The 22449-nt window shown below is 34.8% G+C and overlaps 1 protein-coding gene and 1 pseudogene across 2 annotated transcripts; one reads left to right on the top strand and one right to left on the bottom strand.

The window, feature by feature from the left end:
* Positions 1 to 1320: 1320 nt before the first annotated feature.
* Positions 1321 to 11505, bottom strand: LOC141844178 (receptor-like cytoplasmic kinase 185; annotated as a pseudogene).
* A 2440-nt stretch (positions 11506 to 13945) lies between these two features.
* On the top strand, positions 13946 to 21749 carry LOC141844500 (tetratricopeptide repeat domain-containing protein PYG7, chloroplastic). Of its 2 annotated transcripts, none has more exons than XM_074732534.1 (5): positions 13946 to 14172; positions 17491 to 17542; positions 19500 to 19792; positions 20814 to 20960; positions 21416 to 21749. In XM_074732534.1, the coding sequence occupies exons 1-5, from the start codon at positions 14008 to 14010 to the stop codon at positions 21692 to 21694; spliced, it is 936 nt and encodes a 311-aa protein (XP_074588635.1). In that variant the 5' UTR covers positions 13946 to 14007; the 3' UTR covers positions 21695 to 21749. The 2 variants fall into 2 exon arrangements, with proteins under 2 accessions (XP_074588635.1, XP_074588636.1); XM_074732535.1 differs by having other exon boundaries at positions 13946 to 14176; positions 17462 to 17542.
* The last annotated feature ends 700 nt before the right edge of the window (positions 21750 to 22449 follow it).

Raw genomic sequence — 22449 nt, 5'->3', positions numbered from 1 at the left:
GGATTAAATCAAGCATAATATAATAAATATTAAATTAAATTATATACTAAAATTTTTAAATAAATATTTATTTTTATTATATTATTTAAAATTAAATTAAATAATATTATATTATATTTTGTTCTTCGTAATCTTGATTGTGTGATATTTTGATAATTATATAATTAAAATTATATATGATAACGTAAATCAAACACATCATATTATAAACATGATATGACTAATAATTCTTTTTGTTGAGTGACAGACAATGATGATCGCTTAGCAAGATCTCCATGAGCAATGATGTGCGACGATAGTAAGAGCAATGCTTTGGTGGATGATTGTTTTCAGTGGGGCTATGTAAAGACTAAATCTAATTAAGACTACAATACATCACTTATAACGTACTAAATATCACACATTGTTAGTTTGTATTTTAGCTACGTGAATTACATTATGGCACTCAAGTAATTACCAAAAGAAACGAGATGATTTCTCAATACGTTTTGACATGTTTGAACTGATCAATCATTGCATTCGGATGTGTCGTCCCAATTAAAAAAAAAATACTGAAACACGATTGTTGTGATTCTGTATTATTTCATGCCTTTTTGAATATCAATTCTCTATAAGATTATCGATAGCAAGTGAGATGCAAATATACATTAAGAACCACCTTCTTAGTATCAAATTCTCACAACTGCAGCAAACTTTTGAGAACGAAAAGGAGCACGAGGAGCAGCAGCTTGGTTCCTTGCAAGCCAGAGCATAAATGTGAGCTTGCAAGGACTATTCCTTGAGGCTAGAAGATCGACTAATCTTAGAGGTGAACGGTTCGGTATTGTAAAAAATTTTCACCGACTATTCAAGTAAATCAATAGGTGTAGATAATCCTAACGGACGAAAATTTTAAACTCTCGCATCGTATCATAGCTCCAGGGGCAATTGCAACATCTTCGAGCTCAATGAAGAAGTGGAGCAAGATGGTTAGGCTTCACACTTCATGAGAAATTCATAGTCCAAGACAGTCCCACACTTCTTGGAAGGGAGTAAATCACAGGACTTTGGTTGGCTACAGTAATGAGGCATTCCGTACCAATTGAGAATCAACCCAGGCTTGGCTAAGTTGTTTATGAACATAGTGGTCCAGGTCACTCATTATCCTTTTTTTTCAGAAAAACACTGACAGACAAGTACAAATTGAGAAATGATAAATCCTTTTATCAAACTCCAAGAATAGAGTTTATGGACAAAATCTGATGGCAATTTCTCTACATAAAAAAGGGGGAAAAGCATACATAGAAATATGAAGAAACTTTCACATGAAAATGGACTATATATATCCAAATTGAAAATTCTATATTGTATGATGCTTTCTCTAAATTCTTTTCAAGTGCCGTCTTAGGTTAGTTATTCAGTGACAAGCTTCAACAAGGTACAACGCAGCTTTCAGTGAAAGCTACCAGAAGATATATAATATATATAACCAGAAAGGAAGCAGGGATGAACAGAGCATCCAACTTTATTCACAAAGAAAATTTGGCAACATGATGAAATCTGTGATGACTCAAGAACTGACCAGCAAAACTGTGTATCTTTCCTCAAAGTATACCATGCATGTGAACCATACAAATGAATGGATCTCAGGATCGCTATTCATGTGTACTACCGAATCTATCTGGTTGATTTTTCCATTGTCTCTCTCCAATTTTCACCCCAAACTTTCGCTTCTGCAACAGTTTGCTCCCTGTGATCACTGTCAAAATTCTTTGGGGAATCTCTTGCTCTACCTACATGAACAAGGCTATCCATCCGAGACTCCTGTGCCTCCAATTCCTCCAAACCACAGTTTTGGCCAGACCCACCACCAGAGCCATCCCTGCCCACTTTTCCACCTCTGTTTGCTCCCTTAACTGGATCTTTTTGCCTACGATCTGGAGAATTTCGATGTGGGGAATTGAGGTTGCCAGACCCAGCTTTAGACCTGGTCTGAGGCTGAGTATTAGCTGTATTTGCATCGTAATTTTGAGAAGCTAAATAAGAAAGCGCTGTCACAACATCCCCTATGAGTGGTCGAGTAGCTGCTTGCTCCTGCAAACACATGGCTGCAATAGCCAGTGACTGATATAGGCCTCTCATTGGATAACGGCCTTGTAGTAATGGGTCGACCATTTTAGGAAATTTTCGTCGATCTTTAAATAATGGACGAGCCTGTAAAAGATATTAATGAGTACATGAATTTTAGTAACTATTCATAACAGAATCTCATGATATATAAAGGAATTATAATCTCTATGGTTAAGATTCAGAGTTCCGACCATTATGTTACTTTTTTCTAAAAAAAGGAGCATCATGCTACTGAATAACATAACAAATGATCATACTATTAACCAAATCCAGTTTTGAAGTTGCGGGAAGTGGAAAAACATACCCATGCTACAAGATTTTGTTCTCCAGAAGGTCGAGTGTTGTCGATCGCTTTCCGTCCAGTAATTAGTTCCAGAAAAACGACACCAAAACTATACACATCAGACTTCACAGTTAGCTGCCCAGTCATAGCATACTCAGGAGCACAGTAGCCATATGTTCCCATCACCCTTGTTGAGACATGAGTCTTATCACCAACAGGACCAAGTTTTGCAAGCCCAAAGTCTGACAACTTCGGATGATATCCTCCACTAAGAAGAATGTTCGAAGATTTGAAGTCTCGATAAATAACAGGAGGGCTTGCCTTGTCATGCAAGTATTCCAAACCTTTAGCTGCACCAGCTGCTATCTTCATCCGGGTATTCCAATCAAGTGGTTCCTTATCAGCAGTGAGATCTATGAGAAAAATGAAAGAAAGACAATAAACACAACTTATCCAAAAAATAAAATAACATTTCCTGTACCCAATTCTAAAAGAAAGAGGAAATAAATCACAGAAATCCAACCATATACTTAGTTACTCCCTTAAAAGGAACTAACACTGATTGACAACTATACATGATATACTGATCATAAATTCTCATTATAAGTGAATTCCATGTTCTTGATGAATTTCTAGACAATTGACATAGTGATTTACTATTCATTACAATCATCTAATTGGCACTGTTTTAATCAATTTAAACATCTTTTTTCTCTTTCACTGACATTCTCAGTATTAATGGCATGTGAAAACGAGCATGCTAGGACATGTACAAAGGGATTCTAACCTGTGAGACATCAGAAGTATCCTAATGAAGAATTATTTCAGAAAGAAAAAGGGGCCATCATTAAAATGTATTGCACATAATCAGATTCTAGGAAACAAACTACTTTGATTAGCAGGAACTTTAACTGCCAGGAATGCATAGACAATGACAATGTACACATATCTGAACATTTGTGGTCAACCATTTGAAGAATATTAAAAATAGAAAAAAGATATCCTGGACAACAACGGCAAGGATATGCTTCCTTCTGGAGATCAAAATGTCAAGGAGAAGCTAATCAAAGAGATAAGAAGGTCAGTTGCAAGACCTGTTGTCACAGACAACCAACATGTGAAGATTCACAATAGCTAATTCCATGCAGTAGAAAATCATTAAGCACAATGGAATTGTGGAAATTTGCCTATATGCACCAAACCTCAATAGTTCATCTTAGAGTCAATAATATGTGTTAATTGTTTTTTCATACACTGGATATTATGCAAGTCCTACATAGAGGTGTAATATTTCTCTCGTAATAGTATAATAGAATACTGTACCTATCCATTGGGTATATGTGTAGATTTCCCTCCTAGTTTCTTTTAGTCTTAATCCTCCTAAGAGGAGGCCATGGGCTTGATTTGATGTGACAGTGTGGCCTCCCCTTCACCCCCTATACTTACTCTTCTACACCACATACTTTGTCTCCCCTCTTTTCTCTATGTGATCTCTTTACGCCCAAATGACAAGATCAAGATCTGTTTCTGATGCAAAATTTGTTGCCTATTTGCAACTTAAGATAAATTTCTCATCCCACCACTTCCAAACAAGATGACTGACTTTGGTGAGTCATCTCTCCTTTGCCTGCTTTGCTCTCCAATACCCTAGCTACTGGTACATGTCACCATCCTGGCTCTCCCTGTCCTACGTTTCTTTGCTTCTCTCTTCTCCATCTATTTTGGCACCTTCTTCACGTCAATCGAATTGAGCCTGGACTGACCAGCCCAACTGCAAGCTCAAGCTCTTCATATGCACGGTAGTCGGCTCATTTCACTCTCCTTATCCTATGTTTCATTGTTTCCATCTTCTCCATCCATTGTGGCATGTGGCACCTTCTTTGCTTTCATGGTTCATCCACAGTTGGAAACTAATTGAACCTTGCCTGCCCAATTGCATGCTAAAGTTCTTTGTATTCATGGAAGATGGAAGTTGACTCTTTCGCCTTCCGACAGAACAATGATAATGAAGGTGTCATCATATCCTCCAATCAATATAAAGGGATTTAATCAATTAGGAGCAGGGATTGAAATCTCAAGCCGTTTCGCTCAAAACCGACGAAATTTTTCATTTTGCCAACAGACCGGCACCAACACAGCGTTTTGGTTGGGATAAGGCGTCGGCCGAGCCCAGTGGCTCCTCCGGAGGCATCACACGGGCCACGCGTGCCCTGGTCACGCGGCCCATGCATGCCTTGTCGCGATCGCGCACGGATTTTTTTTTAAACTGAGGTTTTAATAATCAACTCCTAGCTATAATTAGGATAATTTAAATAAGCTTAATTAATTAAAAACCTCTTAAAATTATCCTTTTATTTTTTATTTTTAAATATTTAGATTAATTTTTTTATTTTTCATTAATATAATTTATATTTTAAAAATACCGAAACTATACAGATAGGTACGACATGATACTGAAACTGTATCGTTCTGATCCGGAACTGAAACCTCGATATAGCTAGATATTTTAAACCATGATTAGGAGAATTGTATATCACATAGATATGACTCAAAGTGGTAATAATAAATGTTACCATATACTTTAAAAATCAACGATACATGAAGTAGATAAATTTTAAGTACTCATTCTTAAGGTGGTGGAGAACAAGAAAAATAGATGATCACAAGTGAAGGGCAAGAAAGAACTTTTCTGGGTAAAGATATTCCTTTTATGTAGTTCGGAACATAAGAAGATGCAATTTTTTTAATATATATATATATATATATATATATATATATATATACTTTCTTAATACACCCTCTTCTCTAAACATCATATGGTTTTATTCCTCCCACAATCTCCTCCAACTACTATCTTCTTTTTCTTTCCTTTTTTTTCACTCCTTACTTACTCTTCTATTTTCCTAACCTCCTCATCCCAATAACAATAGTAAAGGGAAAGAGAATAGAAAAGAAGAGGAGGTGAGAAAGGAAAAAAGGGAAAGGACAAAAGAAGATTAGGGAAGGAAAAACTTTTAGTGGAAGAGCAAGAAGATTGAGAATAACAATAAACAACATGTAAAGCGTTGGGGTTGATTTTTCCACTTTTGGAAAGATGAAAATGGGAAGGAAATGACTCATTTTGATCTCCCCAATTTGCTATCCTCTCTCGATTTCCTTCCCAAGTAAACAATGATTTTTACGTGGTCTTCCTACTTCTCTCTCCAAAATGTTCACTCTTTCCAGTTTCTCCTCAATTAAACAAAACTTACATGTAATGGAGTACCAAATAGTCAATCTGAGAAATGGCATATCCATTGTGAGACAAGGAAGAATCTAAATTGAACCTCAATAGGTTAATTATCCACTTTGGCCAGAAATCAAAATTGCTTTCCACTGATTTGATGAAAAAGGTCTGCCACAAGGTATTTTTTTATGTTCATGCATATCACTAGAGATAAAAAATGCAACGCCATATATAACCACCCCTTTTGAGAAACAAGCTGTCACTTTTCTGGACTGGATACTAGTACTTGCACCAGTTCAGGACATGATAAAAAACAAGAAATGCTCAATCCTAGCCTTCGAATGATAGACCATACCATCTACTTATTTTATCTTCATAACTATGATCAGATAGCATCAAAAAATATATATTGAGTTTCGGCAAAAATGTTCAAAATGAGGAAGTGTTTAAAGCTTATTAGAATGAACAAGAAAGTTAACTATTTGAATGAAGCATCAGATAGAGATGAAGGTTAGGAAGAAATCGAGAGAATTATGTTGCGCAAACCACACACACTAGACAACGTATAGAAGCACACAAGTATCTTCCAAACGTTTGTGAAATGCCAAGATAAGATTGTAAAGTTGTCATAGGGGATGAAAGTTGCATGAATGTAATCTTGACAGCAATCAGTACAATACAACTCACTCTTAAACTTCATCTCACATACACAAAGTTGCTTAAATCAATCAAATTTTTTTTACCAATGATAACGATGTCTTTGGTACTCATCTACATGGAAGGAAGACTAGTGAAAAAAATATGTATCCAAACATTCTATTTATCTACAATATCATCAATATTTGACTTAATTTGAGAACCAAAAAAAAAGATCCATGAATGATGCTAGCCTTAGCAGCAAAAATATAATCTCTAATATACAATTAGTAGGATATAACGCACTCATATACTTCATATTCACATGTACAAAATTTGCTTGAATAAATGGAAAGTCTTCGTCAATTAAACAGAGGTGTCTTTCCTTCGTCCAAATGAAAAGTCCTAGAACATGCAATAAAGATTAAAATCAGACTGCTGGGCAGGCTGTGTGGTTCGGTGTCATGAACATGAACCGATGATTTGGGCAGATCTGGTATGAAAGATGGTAGAGTGATTTTAGCATATAGACCGAGTGTGTTTGTTTTGGCAAAGAGCAGTGAGATTGCATAGAGGCCTCTCTGTGTGAGATAGAATTAAGTGTGGTAATAGGGCATGAGGTCTTGCTAGTGTTGTTTGGAACAACCAAAAACTCGTGGCTCAACCTGATGAAGAAGGGGTTGTTGCTGGGCACTTGAAGAAAAGAATGATCGACACTGTGGAGGAAGTTGCAAATAGAATGTGTATAGTAGCGACAAATAGGGAAGAAAAGAATAGTTTGTTGATGTGGAATCAATAGATAAGATGCATTATCTTGATCCTCAATCTGATGCGCATTGTTTGATATCACTTCTGCAGCCTGCTTTGTCTTTAGAAAATGAAGGGACTGATGGATCAATGAAGACCTTGTCGACTGAAGTTGAGAATTCTTTTTATAATATGTTGTACTTAACAAACTAGTGTATGTGTATGTTAAATTGTAGTTGATAAAGGTGGTTGTATGCTGGCTTATGAGACTGTTCTATTGGTGGTATAATCAATGTTAAAATAGGTTAAAATGATTTTGTACAACAAGTGAGAGGTCATCCTAATATGTTGACGAGTATGTATTCAAACTCTCTATATAATGGTATTAACATTGTGGGATACTCTCTTTCCATTTTTATCTTTTTTCTTAAAAAAATGTCTTGAGCAATTTATTAAATACTCTTCCAAGAAATTTCATGCCTACTCCACTATAGTTCATCTCCTTACACCTAAGATAGTGAGCAAATTGGAAACAATAGCTTTTAGCAAGTTCTCTCTCCAACTTGAACTAGTGGAGGCAAAATGCTAAATTAAAATTTTGGATAGTCTTATCATTTTCTTCTAAACTGCCTTACTATCCCTTCATAGTTGTCTTCAAAGTATGTAAATGAGGCAAAAGACAAATTATTTAAAGATTGACATGATTCAATGTATGTTTATTCCACTTCCTTATTCATAGTATAGATATGCATTCATTTCCTTTGCATCAATACCAATCTATAATGCTATCAGAGAAAACGAGGATATAAGGAAGATAAGTGGCTAGACTTTATTAGTAATAAGTACTGTGTATATAAAAAATTGAGATGTTGTGGGAGTAAACACTTATCAAAAGACAAAGGCAATCCCAAAACCACTTGATCATGTTCAAATTTATAAGCAAACTTGGATGATTGCATCTTGGGCCAAAGAATGATCCCAATCCTTAGCTTAATTAGTTTCCATGCATGTTTCATATTTGAGGATGTGGAAACAAGGAGATGTTTTCCACAGAGATGTCATCCGTCTACATGACACAATAACTTAAGCAAAGAGTAGAGAGAGCCAAGCTATCACACAAACAAAAAAGATATATAAATGCCTAGCGTAGGTCCATGACAAACTAGTTTAAATCAATTTTTTCTTTGTCCATCAGCAAGGAAATGGGAATAATAGCTTACCTATTAGAAAACAGGCAAAAATCGAAAAGGCACTCCAAATTATGCAAATAGTCAAAAAGGCTTCCCTTTTTCAAAAAAAATCAAAAGCTCGCCTCACTAGATTTTTTATCCCAAGAATACCTTTATTCCGGCATTATTGTAGCAACTACTCAGTAGCTACTACAATGTAAAAAATAGACTATTTTACTTTAATCAAAATTATCATACACAAAACATTATTATATCAAAATACTCATTACCAACTTGGTCAAAATTACTTAAACTTCATCAAAATTGCTTTAAGTTGATCAAATCCCTTTAAAACAATTGTAGCAACTACTTAAAGAGGATTAAATAACATAAAGAGGATTGAAAAAGTAGAAAAAAAATATTATTTAAACAAAAAACAAATGACAATTTGCTTAAAGTATTTAAAAAAAAAGGAAATCTAATTTATAGCCAAACAACCTAGGATTTTATTTTTTAGGTCTAAGTCTAACAATCCAAGAAAGAAATCAAATCTAATATAAAAATATGCAACTATAAATTTTAAACTAAACAAGTGGTCATCAACAAACCCATGACATCTTAAAGGTAAGTTTTCTTTAAAGGATGGAAAATTGGAGCGACAATGAGTGGATGTGAATAAATTCCTTTTATTTACATCCAGTCATTTTCCAAATTTTCCACCTTTCCAGTTTGCCATCTTTCAAGGAAACTGACCCTATCTTTTAGGCGTTCATTACATTCATTAAGGGAATGTCACTTGCAATCATAAATATCATGGTAGATGATGGTATAATAAGTATTTTATGAATTATACTTGGCAAATTAAACCTTGATTATCAACTTCTAAAACTAAATCTAGAAACTGGAATAATAGAAGAATAGGAAAAATGACAAATAAGAATAGGAAAATGACAAAAAAAAAAAATGACAGAAAAAAAACAGAACAAAAAAAGAAATAGCACTTCTAACCATGCAAATGATCTTCCAACGATCCCAATGGCATGAACTCATAGACAAGTAGTCGTTGATCTCCATCAGCACAATAACCAATCAGATTGACAAGATTATCATGGTGGACAAGGCTAAGCATAAGGACTTCAACTAGAAACTCTCTGTTCCCTTGTAAACCATTTCTGTCAAGTTGTTTGACAGCAACAACCTGAAAGTTTTGTGCTATGTGTGAGTGGTGTGCTCAACAGAGAAAAAAATTGAATGGCTCATATGGAGCAGTCTTAATGTATTAAGAATACTTTGGCCAAGTGATCAAGTAATTAGTTGATGGGTAAACTAGACATATGAGTACTAGCTAATTAGACTCAGATCAAAATAACACTAACCTGTCCAGTTTCCAACCTTCCTTTATATACACGACCAAAACCCCCTTCACCCAACAAGCAATCTTGTCTGAAGTTGTCAGTAGCAGCAGCAAGTTCACGGAAAGTGAATGTCTGTGCTCCAATATGCCCAGCATCGGCATCTTTGGAAATCGATGTTTTCTTTCTTGAGTCAGAATCTTCCCTTGCTTTCGGTTTGTCTAGTACAATAATGAAATTACAAATAAACTAGAAATTCAATACACAATCAGTAGCTGCATAATTCTAAAAAGCCAACAGGAAAATAAATGTTTTAAGTTTCAAACATAAACTATCTTGGCTCTAATATGCAGGCATGATAAATTTCATGCTCGGGTTGAGCTCCTGAGTGTCATTGGTTTAAAGCTAACTATTCAAGAGAGTACTAGTAAGTAGTAACACTATCATCGCCGTCATTAAGTCATGTTTTTAGAGATGAGCTTCATGAATTTTGTACCTCATATTGAGCTCTATCTAATGCTATATCACTAGTAATATTGAAATCAATTAGATAATTGTCTTTATTAGATCGAATCTACTAGTAAAATAGGTCACTGCTTCTCCTATAGAACAAATATGCTAGAAGACATTTAATAGGAACTTTGCATCCTATCTTGTATGGAATTGGAGAAAAGGACGAAAGGGATAGATGATCACTTTGAAGGGATCGACCTCTAATAATGATCATTTCGAGGAGATCAACCTCCAACAATCAAACTCTTTGAAGGGATCGACCTCTAATAATGATAATTTCGAGGAGATAAACCTCCAACAATCAAACTAATTAATTAATTAATTGAATCACTTTATTGCTTGTCCAAAAAGATTACATAATGTCTCTCTCTCTATATATATATATATAGACATATAAGAATGCTTTGTCAATATAAAAATTACCTATTCTAATATTTGAAAAGGCAAACAATAATAAATATAATGACCTATTATAAAAGATAATATCCAAAAAGAGGAAATTAATAATAACTTTAATGGTCTATTCTAAAGGATAATATCTTGAAGAGATTATTTAAATTTGTCTATTTGCGGATCAGATCATAATTTTTTACGTATATAGACACAAAGTAATAATAACCAAGGATACTAGCCTTATCCCGACCGTGTGGGGCCGCTGGGTGGCGGATTCCACCTTTGCTGAAGAAGGATACTAGCCTTTAATGGTCTATTCTAAAGGATAATATCTTGAAGAGATTATTTAAATTTGTCTATTTGCGGATCAGATCATAATTTTTTTACGTATATAGACACAAAGTAATAATAACCAAGGATACTAGCCTTATCCCGACCGTGTGGGGCCGCTGGGTGGCGGATTCCACCTTTGCTGAAGAAGGATACTAGCCTTATCACCAAATTGTGTGCATTTATTTAGAACCAGTGTCAAATTAGATTCTAAAACACCCATTTGTTTATATCTTATTCCCGCATAGGCTCATTACGGCATTCAACAATTCTCCAAATGAACATTACCAGCAATAACACGACGTTCCACGGATACGAAAATAAAACAATCAGAACTAAATAAATAGTAATTTCCCAAAAATACGCAAGTAAAACGCATTAGATCTAGGCCCTCCGATAAAAGATCATATTTCATTAAAAAAACGATCTTTTTTACCCGAAATGCCAAGATGCGACGACGGGGCAGCGGAAGACTCCTTCTTGAAATCCACACCACCTTTCCCAAGATTCTGTTTCACAGCCTCCTCCTTCGGCGACGCGAAACACGAAAAACAACCCATCCGAAATCAGAAGAACCCTGATAAATTCACTCCAAAAGCCACAAATTGCGGCCAGGCCAGGCCACGCCAGCAGCTCAGCGAAATGCTCGACCGATCGCGACGGAGACGCACGAAACCTCGGCGATCGATCAGATCACGAGCCCGCGACAAATGGAACGATTCCAGCGGAAGGGAGGCCGAGAAGGGGGCAAAACTAGAGAGAGACTTCACGAGTCGTAAAATTAAATTAGAGAGAGAGAGAGAGAGACGTCAGCAGCGTTTGGGAGGCAAGGAAATAGTGGCCATCAAATAATATACCGAGTATAATTCTAGTTTCCTACCCACTTTATGCGATCGCCAACATTTACTATCATTAATCCAGTGTGGGACCACAACTGGGTCCCATCTCTAGCCAATTAAACACTGGTGAGGGATGGAGCAGCGAAAATTGAGTATCAGTTCAGCAATGTCGCCCAGTGTGTCCCACAGGTGACCCACTTATTCGATCGGTAAGGAAGCTGGGTGGCGAAGGTAGTCGATGATTATATTTGGAAATAATTAAATAATTGAACAAAATTGATCTTTATCTTTTGGGGTATCGATATGTGTTAGTTTATTTTAAGGAAAAAAGCCGTTTTCCTTTCAGAATTTTTGTGGGTGATCAAATTCCATTGACTTTTCTCCAATCCTCAGTGAAGCGCTTTCACACATTACATATGCGGCCAAATAATTTGACCAATAATAGTAATAATAATAATAATATAAAATTTGAAGAGTATTAGATATTGAGCAATTTATTAATTAGATTGAAAACATTGGGTAAGTTTTAGGAGGTTTGAGCATAGTCTTTTAGAGGTATAACTGAGTTAATTATGATGGAGTAGAATTGTACGAGGATAAGAATTCAAATCTCGATGAAGTCAAAATAATATCTCCTTACATATGATCGTATGAGCGATTGCTGGGTGGTGGATCCACCTTTATAGAAGAGGGTATTTGAACATATTCTAATTACTTTTGTGGATGTATTAAGAAAGGCAAAAATAAAAGAAGGTGTTTTTTTTCTTTTTCTTTTTTTTTGAATTATCAAGATGATACCCCTCTTCTATTTTTATCAAAAGGTACTTCATTTTATTGGCTCCCTTTGCAAAAATATACAGTTATTTTTAAGTATATTATTGGATATTATTATCTCTTAACACACGTATTAAATCCTAATCGAGCATGTGAATTTAATATGTTCAACAATATTCACATTGTAGTAATTATGATTGCATAGCTATTACAATTCACGTTGTAGCAAATATGAAACCATAATTATTATAATATTGTAGCAGTTATGATTTTATAATCGTTACAATGCATACATATCTTATTCAATAACATTCACATTATAATAGCTATGAACTGTAGTTGCTATAACTATTATAGTAGCTACAACTTCATAATTGCTATAACTACGATAATAGCTACAGTCTCGTAACTACTACAACACGAACATATCATATTCATATAATCACCTGATTAATTTAGGATTTAATACGTATGATAGAAGATAATAATATCAAACATTATATTTGAAAATAGTTATATTATTTTATAAAATGAATTTGAAGGGTAGAGCGCTCTTTTAAAATAAAAATATCTTTGTCTAGATTTAAAAAGTGCAATGACAGAACATAGAGAACCAAGAACAATTGAAACATCACCTTATTAGGGAATAAAAGGAAATAATAAAAAAATAATTAATTATACTTTTTTATTACTCTGATTTATCAAAAATAATTCACTTCTATTATTTTAAAAACATATTTTAATTTCGAATAAAAATATTCAATCTCAATTAAGAATGCTTATAATTTGCGTTAAAAATTCTCAAATAAAAAAGTGAATAATTTTAATACGATTATTTTTCTTTCATTTGAGATTAACATCTCTCTTCAACTCGCTCCGCTAGTGAATTCTCGGCAATTATAATTTCGAAAGTGAATATTCATTTCCACAAATTAATGATAATATTCATTTTTTGCCCCTAAGAAACTAGGATGATAAAAAAGGACTGATTAGCATTTTATTATTATTTTCTCTATTTTTTTCATCTATTTCCGAACGATTTAGATTGAGGTCATCAATTAATCTGTCCTATCAAATAATTTAAATGAATTTAAAAACAAACCTAAATAAATCGGTCCATGTGGATTGCAAATTCTGATGGACCAACTTATAATGAGCTTGAGTTAATCGCTGACTATCTAACTCACGACTCGTCTTTAAATTGAATTAGATTGAGAATTTTTATCTTTCTGTGTCGTGATCAATTATAATTTTTTGATTTATCTCTTTATAAATAGTTATGAGACCGATCGTATGGAATCGCTAAGACGACAAATTCCATCTTTTACATAAGATTTGAGAATTTTTAAATCCGTACCAGCCCAGACCGTCACGGTTTGGCCTGCACCGCCACGGGCCGGCACATCTGACCCGTTCTAATTTTCATTAATTGTTAATTGTTTGTTAGGCTGAACTGAACTACCGAGCCAATTAGATGAACCGGAATCCAACTCGGCCGGTTCAGCGCGTTACTCGTGAACCGGTTCGAGAAAGCGGAATAGACCTTATCCATCGCCATTCCCTGCTACCTTCCACTGGCAGTGCACGCCTATTCCTCTGATTTTTGCCGCGGGGGAGGGCTTCCATCACTCGACCGATGGGAACTCTTCCGAACTCGGCGGCGGCAATCCTCAATCCGAACTATCGCCCCTGGCTGCTTCAGGGCATCGCCGGTGGCTTCCGCGGTCGGACGGGCCTGGTCGCGCATGGAGGGAAATCGAGGATGCGCTGCTGCTGCTGCATACTGAAGGAGAGAGAAAAGGTTTGGAAGAAAGGATTGAAAGATTTTTATGATTATGTGAATTGGTCATTTCTTGATTTCGATTCCGCTGGTTGTGATTAATTTGTGCTATATTGCTTGCGCCGCGCCCTCGTGGTGAGGTTTCGACTTCTTCATTCAAATGATAAGGTCCTCGTGGTTGTTTCTTTAGTAATTTATAGGGACTTCTGTTTGCTGTCGCAGGAAATGTGGTGAAAATTACTTTTTTTTTAGGAGCAGAGTATACTGCAAACTGGTGGCTGTTGGGTTGCATTAGTAAACTAGTTACTATATATTATATGGCCGTCTGACCATTTCGGAGTTTATTTAATACAGAGGTATTGTAGAATCTTTCACTGAATTACAGCGAGTAGGCGGTGATATGGTCAAATTACATGCAGATGATGTGTTTACTTGAGACACAGAAGAAGGTTGGATAGAGCACTTTGGTCAAAGGAAGTTTGTAGTCTGCTTCATATGGGCTGGGAGTAATTCATGTGAAGTGAGAGCAGTTCCAATGAAATGGGAGCAGTTTAGATGGATTGGTTGAGGTGAAACTATTCCTTGGTTTGGCTAGCTAAAAGTGAAACTTTAGTTGAGGTGCCTTATCAGCTGAAGAAGTGAAGGTGAATCATGAAATTAAGTGGTGGAGATGGCTCCCTATAGGTGAGAAGGTGGAGATGTTCCTGAACAAAGTGAGTTTTATGGATGAGTTTGATTTTGAGGGTCAGGAGAGTTTAAAGTGGCTAGAAGTCAAGACATAGAGGAAGGACTAAGAGTTTCTCTCCTTGAAAAAATCTCCCCATATAACGGCATTCAAGGTCACTTACCAAGTTACAATGCTTACTACACATCAACACATGCCATGCTTTAGTTGTATTATGTGTATGAGGTAGTTGCAGGTCAATTTCTGCCCTATCCAATCTTTTAGCGTTGGGGCATATTGGATTCTTACTGGAAGGTATACCTAGCAAAAAAGTATCCCATGATAGTTGGATCAATTGATACTTTCAGTTGTGGAAAGGTTTGGTGCATGCTAGAGTGCGATATATGATCGGTCGGAAGTTTTGTTTACACTAGAATAGATTGAACCTTACTTGTCCAAGAGGAATGCTGGATAATTTGAAGTCCATTTTCGATTTTATGGCCTTGAGATGTAGGTCTACTTTTGTCAAGAAGTCAACTTAGAGATTCGAGAAAAAGAGGATGCTCAAATCAAGCAAGCAACTCGGTGCCGTAGGAGCAAGATGTCAACTCAGAGTAAGAGGTTGACTCGGGATAGTCCTCCAACTTGTAACATTTCAGAAGAAGGTAAGAGGCATGAAAAATGGGCGTTTGATTTGATAATTTTATTACCTAAGTCAGAGTATAATGTACTAGCTTAGAGCAATGAGTTTGCGAGACCATAGTAGCATATTTTAGGTTTCTAAATAGTATTTATAAATACTCGAAGGAGGTGTATGTCCCAATATAGATTGTATTGTTTTAGACATTCATTAATGTGAATGATGTGGCAGTATCTATGAGGTTTGGGTCATCCTTGGCTTTGATTTATCAGCTCGGAAGTAACATCACCCATGAGGCCAAAGCTGTCGTCAATCCATGAGGTTGGTGTCAGTCTTATGTCACATGGTCGACTTTGGCTCAACCTTGGTCAAACATAGGCTCCATCAAAGATGATGTCAAAAAATGTGTTGCTATTTCTTTGAGTTTGCACCAATAGTGTATAGCTTCACATTAGCACTTTGTTGGTGGTCAAGCATCTCTTCTTTCCACTTTTCAGACTTCGAAGGACTGATGGTTGTATTTTTTTTATAGATGAGAAATCTGCAACTTTATGAACTTAATTGGTTATGAAGTTGTTTCACTTTTATAACATTTATGATTTTAATATACCAACTGTGATGTTGTGTCGCTTTTAGACACCTCATTGTGATGCAAATCAAAAGTATGCATCTGTAGTATTATCTTCTGTACCATTTCCTATATGATGCGTAGAACAATTGATTTACCAACTACCTGTCCATATGCTCAATAATGTTTTATGTGGTAAACACAAGCATTCCCTTGTGAACCATTTTCTGGTACATACCCATCCATGAGTCAGGGATTTTCTTGTGTGTTAAAGCCTGGTTCCTGGTTGGAGTTTCCAACTTGTAGTTGGCTCACCCTCTTGGTTTATTTTTGGGGTAAAAATTGCATTGGTGCCCCTTATTTTCAAAATCATCAAATGGTCGTGCCTATTTTAATTATTATCAAAGGGGTGTTTCATCACCTCAGACATGTCCATTATACCTCTTTTTCCCTGAGTAATGGAAAAATGAACACTTTCAATGAAATTGATCACTTTTACTAATTTGAAGCAAAAACATTCTAGTTTGTCATGTAACTTTAAACCTTTTATAAGAGGGCATTCATACCTTCAATGATTAAGGACAATTACGATATAGATGAAATTCTCAAGTTAACAAAATTGAGCAGATTCAATTAAATTTCTCACTTATTAAGGCAAGAATTTTCCTAAATACATTTACGAATTATGAAGTTTGAAAAGTGAACATTCACATGCATTTTTATTAAGAGTTGTGATGATGTTTACCTCAAACTAGCAGAAGTGGATAATTTCATTTAAACTACGTACTTTACTAAATTAGGATAAAAATATATATAATAGCATCTTAGAGGTGATGGGAAGCCCCCCTTAGCAATTATCAAAATAAAGGTGATCCCTTTTATGATTTTGAAAACAAAGGATGACTTTCTCATTTTTGCCCTTTTATTTTTGCATGAACCTCACCATTACTGTAATACATCCTTCATATTAACTTCTCGTTAAGTTTATTTTTTTCTTTTCGTTGTTAATGTGTGATGATGATGATTTGGCAAGACAGTTGCATGAAGGATTGTGTTTTAGTACATTGGTTAGCCTTCTTTATGCTAAGTGCCTACGAACTATTTCAAGGTCAACTTGAATCTTATCTGGACTTTCTATAGGAAACTTTCATCACCTCTTAGAATTTTCTTAGGCTATATTTTTAATGAAAGCCCCAAATTTCGAAGGTAATTTTATTTAGCAGTTTATCTCAGAAATGGGCTAACTGTGATTGTTGTTCCTTTTATCTCCTCAAAAACTAGGGATCTTTTCTATTGTACTATCAGTTCTGCAGTGTGCTTATCCTGATTTGATGTTGAGTTCTTGCTGCTCCCTGTCTCTATAATTACCATAACAATTAGTTTATGCCATTTTCTGATATGAACTGATGTTATCTTTTTCCTTCACCTCTTCATGTCAATTATCTATTTCTATGTGGAGGAAGACAGATTCCTGATGCCAAGGCAACTAGATGGTCCATAATGTTGAAGCCTGCAAAGGGTATGTTTGCTTCTTTTTTATTACAGAATCATGTTTCCTATATGCAATTTATTATTAGATATTGTCACTTCTCGTTTTTGAGTTATGGAGGATATTTTTAAGTCCATTATATTCTACTAAACCTACTTTTTGAGCTGTTGTGTGATGATTTATGTATACTTGGAAAATTTTAATCCATATGTGGTGGATGTTAAATTCCCAAACAAATATTGTCAGATGCTAAATTGACAGATTGATATTGGGACAGTAATAGCTTTTGAATTATGTTCAGTAATGCTCGACCATTTTATTGTGTGCTTCATATTGGAAGATATGCTAGACAAGAACAATAAGTAAGAAAATAATGAAGCCTGGGTAAAAAGTGGATGGGATTTATATTAATTAACAAAATACTCAACTTTGTAGAATTTATTAGGAATTGGACTAGATCATATGGTCATAAGACCAACAAGCTAAATGTTGATAATTGGTCATCTTGGCAAAAGTTCTTTTTGTTTGTTTAATATGGTAATTAAAGTAGCACTAGCACTTATCTGTTCATTTAATGCACAAACCTCCATCTTGTAAATGTGGTTTGGACCCCTGAAAAGTAGTCATACTTAGTAATTTATATTTTATAGGCTCATTATAAGCTTGTTTCATCATAGAATTAAATCATCATGTCAACATTTGGGGCAAATTGCACAAGTGTTTCACATATACAAATAGCATTGCTATATATAAATTTTATAGTGCATATGTAGACAAGCTTGTAAGTGAACTTTTCACTATTTGTGCATGGTAACTAAGCTTGTAAAGAACCCTAAGTTTGTTTGACATATTCCATAGGCTACTAACAAGCAAAGCTTATTCATGCGGTAAAAAATTATCTTGAAACTTATTTATGAACTTGGGCTTGACAGTTGCTTTCATAAGGATAAAACAACAATTTTAATTCCAAATTGAGCTCATAATCAATGGGTCATGCTCAGGCTAGGCACAACCTGTGCCTAGATAGGCTCAAGTTTTCTTTGACCATGATCAACATGAGATGAAACCTATGTATCATGAGACAACACAAACACAAGCTCAAATTTCTCATGTCGCACTCAAGCTGGCTCACTGAGCTGAGAAAATCAATAAAAAAAAAAAAAGAAAATAAAATGAAATAAAATAAAGATTAGAACTTGGCTAAAAATATTAGAATTTAAAAATATAAATATGAAAAAAAAAGGAAAAGTATTTGAGGAGGGTTTGGGTCTTCTACTGGTCTTCAAACATACTGCATTATTTCTATGTTTCTTCCTATGTAAAGACCATGTCCCATGAGTCCTATTCCTAGAAATCTTATCTCATTTAAACATTAGGCTTTCACCAATGGTTTTGTTGGCAAAGTTCTGTGTAGAGTAACTAGGTTCTCCTACTGACAGACGACCTACATCACACTATTGTGTTCTCTTGAGTTGCAAATTGATATCTTGGAAGAATAAGCAATAGAGAATTGCGATCAGCTTAAGCATAGAGGCATGATACAAGAACAATGAAACTACAGAGTCAATGAAACTATATTATGACAAGTGCACTGTCATGCATATTGCCTCTAATCTAGTATAAAAGGATGAAGCATACATAGATTGATTCTTATTGCCATTTCATTTTTTAGTTCTAATGATAAGACAACATATTTGTTTACTAGATCTCTAAGAGGTCTTAGAATTTGATGTATTTGTAACAAGTTGGGATTTTAGAATACATTTGAACAGGGGGAGTATTAAGAACTAATTGTAGCTAGCTAGGGATATGTTGGTGAATAATCAAACTCCCAAGTGGAAAAGATTATGGTGGCCAGATACATAGCATGGCTTTTCACATCTATAAAGGGAAGCAAGTTTGAAATATTCATTCACATATATGTTCATATATTTTTGTTTCATCAATAATGTATTCCTAATGGGCCTTTTTCTTCTCATTCTTGCAGAATTATTTACAGGCATTTCTTTCAATGATCATGTTGAAAGTAACACTAGTCTGTTAAAGTGGATTAGTGCAATTTCATGTGGAGCTACATCATGGTTGGGTTGTGCTGATGTGGCACAATCAAGTGAAGGAACAAAAATAAACATGGTTTATGAGATTGGTGAACTATTTGAACTGGGGATTCAATTATCATACTTGCTAGTGCTATTAGGACTTCTTGGAGCTGGATCTTTCTTTGTCATCCGTCAGGTTCTTGTCCGTCGAGAGCTTGACCTGTCTGCAAAAGAATTACAAGTAAGAAGCAATTTATTTATTTATTTTTTATAATTCTTGAACTAGATGTATTGTAAATATGTTAATTATAAAAAAGGTAACATTATATATATATAAAGATGTTCCAATTATGGATTTTTATATAAAAAAAGGTACTGCACAAACTTCTGCCAGTGTGGGATCCCGAAGAAGAGTCGGACCACATCGATTCTATTGTACGCAGTCTTACCTTGCACTTTGTAAGAAGTTGTTTCCGCGATTCGAACTTTTGACATCAAGGTCACATGGTAGCAACTTTACCAATTATATATTTTTATAAAATTTGAAAATGCCCCCATGATGGAAAACAAGAAACTCAGCTCTGTATGGAAGAGCACATATATATAACAATAGAAACTTTTAATGACACGTGCTTTTTGCAACATTGTGGCCACTAACTTTCTGATAATTTGGTGCATGGCATCCTGATTTATATATCTCAATATTTCCATTAATTTAAGTTTTAACTTGAAAATATTGGCTAATGGCATTTTAAGTATCTCATAAACTGTCTTCTTTCAATTTATGTACAAAAGAGAAACTATATGTTGAAGAAAAAATGGAGTTCTTACCTATGAACTTGTACAGTTGTACATATTTAGCTATTGAAAGAGATTATTACACAACTTCTAGTAGGCAGACACAATGTTAATTTTCATTACAAATTATACAATTCTTGCTCACAAAGAATCCTTAAGAATCTTTATGGTGGTGTACTGGATTTTACTGCGCTATTGAATTAATGAGGACTTGAAAATTCGCCGTAGTTTTGAACTTAAACGGATAGGCAAGCTCAACTCAGTGCCCCTCAATTCATTAATTAATATGAAAACCTGCACATTGTACCACTTAAGAAAATCTTTCATTTAAACTATTTGGCCCTCATAAATTTTTGTTAATTAATGAGGATTTTAGCTTTTATAGTAGGACTTTGTTCTGTTTTTAGCTCATTCAGCATGGCAAGCACTGGTTATTTTTTTAATACTGATCACATGCCCTATAGGAGCAAGTCCGAAGTGGTGATGCAACAGCAACCGCGTACTTCGAGCTTGGTGCTGTGATGCTGAGAAGAAAATTCTACCCAGCAGCTATCAAATATCTGTTACAAGCAATCGAGAAATGGGACAGAGATGATCAAGATCTAGCTCAGGTAATGCATACACGATAAATTTGATAATTAACATATTTCTATTTTATCTGTTGTTCTAACAGGAGCATGTATGTCAGTTTGCATATACCAAATATACAAATATTATCCCGTATAAAGTATTTATCAACTGCAATGAGAGAGAGACTTGAATTTGCCATAGGTGCAGGAATGATGCAATGATACAATTTGCAAAATTTTGATCAGTGCAATTAAATATTCAGAAAAATCCAACTATTCAGTTGTGCATGACATTCATCAACCGTAGTTAACAAGATCCCACTATTTGCATATGATGATAAGATGTAGGTATCGATCAGATTCTTTAGTATATTCGTTTACTAATGTCTGAATGAGGAAAAAAAGGGAGAAAATAATGGATATAGTTTATGAGTTTCCTTCAGTTGCTGTATTTTTCCTTTTTTTTGTTTTAAAGAAAATTGTGTCGATTCTCCTAGGTGTATAATGCTCTCGGAGTGTGTTACATCCGAGATGACAAACTCGACAAAGGTATTGCACAGTTTGAGAAAGCAGTGAAGCTTCAACCTGGTTATGTGACTGCATGGAACAACCTTGGTGATGCATACGAAAAGAAAAAGGAATTGCGAGCTGCTTTAAAAGCATTCGAGGAGGTGATTCTTTTGGACCCAAACAATAAGATGGCAAGGCCACGACGAGATGCACTGCGTGAACGTGTCCGTTTCTACAAGGGTGTCTCGATCAAATCAGAAGAGTGATGAGTCTGGTATATTTGTAAACAATTCTAATTTTTGACCATGTTAATTCCTAAGATATTGTCAAGCTTGAGCATGAAAAGAATACACTAACAGGAGCAATGGATCTCCTCGGCTTTGTTTGTATTGTTGATGTATATATATTAAGGACTTGTTTGCCTATTGAGATTGTGTACCAGAAGCAGATCTTGGTAAATAGTTAAACTCTTCCAGATTTAATGCAAACTTTTGCCACTAAATTTGCAAGCTTTGCAATGGATTTTCATCTTATGTTTTCATACAAGCATTTTAGGGATTAAATTAAGAAAATGGGTATTTGGTTTCTTGTGCTTGGATTTAGCCTTCATTGCTGTTATTTTAATGTTTTTAGATTAAACGTTTGAGTGTACTAAATATGTTGCTTCCAATACACTAATTTCCATAGTGCATTAAATATATCTCCCTTCTCAGGCCACTTATAGAAATTTAATAAACTACAAAACAAACAATGGCCCAATTAAAAAAAACTGACACAGCATCAATTAATTGCTAGCCAATCTACTCAGATGTTACTGTTACTTGGAAGATTAAGCAATTAATTCTGCAATGTGATCATGATTAATTGATTAAGGAAATAATTCCTAGAAAATAACAGTAACAAAATGAAGCACATTAACTTACTATTTCCAAAGAAACAATATTCCAACAAATTGATTCATTTTTTATTTTAACTTGTTATATTCAAAATCAATTAGAAATTTAAGACTAAGTAAACTGCA

Source organism: Curcuma longa, chromosome 13 (assembly GCF_044706935.1).
Source record: "Curcuma longa cultivar G26 ecotype Majalengka, Jawa Barat chromosome 13, ITB_CL_G26_1.1, whole genome shotgun sequence".
In the NCBI taxonomy this organism is placed as follows: domain Eukaryota; kingdom Viridiplantae; phylum Streptophyta; class Magnoliopsida; order Zingiberales; family Zingiberaceae; genus Curcuma; species Curcuma longa.
The sequence above is the reverse complement of the archived record's forward strand: the minus strand, read 5'-3'. Positions and strand labels throughout refer to the sequence as shown.

What these genes read in the sequence shown, in the direction of transcription:
- LOC141844500 (XM_074732535.1), top strand. Translation starts at nt 14,008, where the DNA reads ATGGGAACTCTTCCGAACTCGGCGGCGGCAATCCTCAATCCGAACTAT. An exon ending in AATGTTGAAGCCTGCAAAGG is followed by an intron (nt 17,543 to 19,499) that starts GTATGTTTGCTT and finishes TCATTCTTGCAG; the next exon opens with AATTATTTACAGGCATTTCT. An exon ending in ATGATCAAGATCTAGCTCAG is followed by an intron (nt 20,961 to 21,415) that starts GTAATGCATACA and finishes CGATTCTCCTAG; the next exon opens with GTGTATAATGCTCTCGGAGT.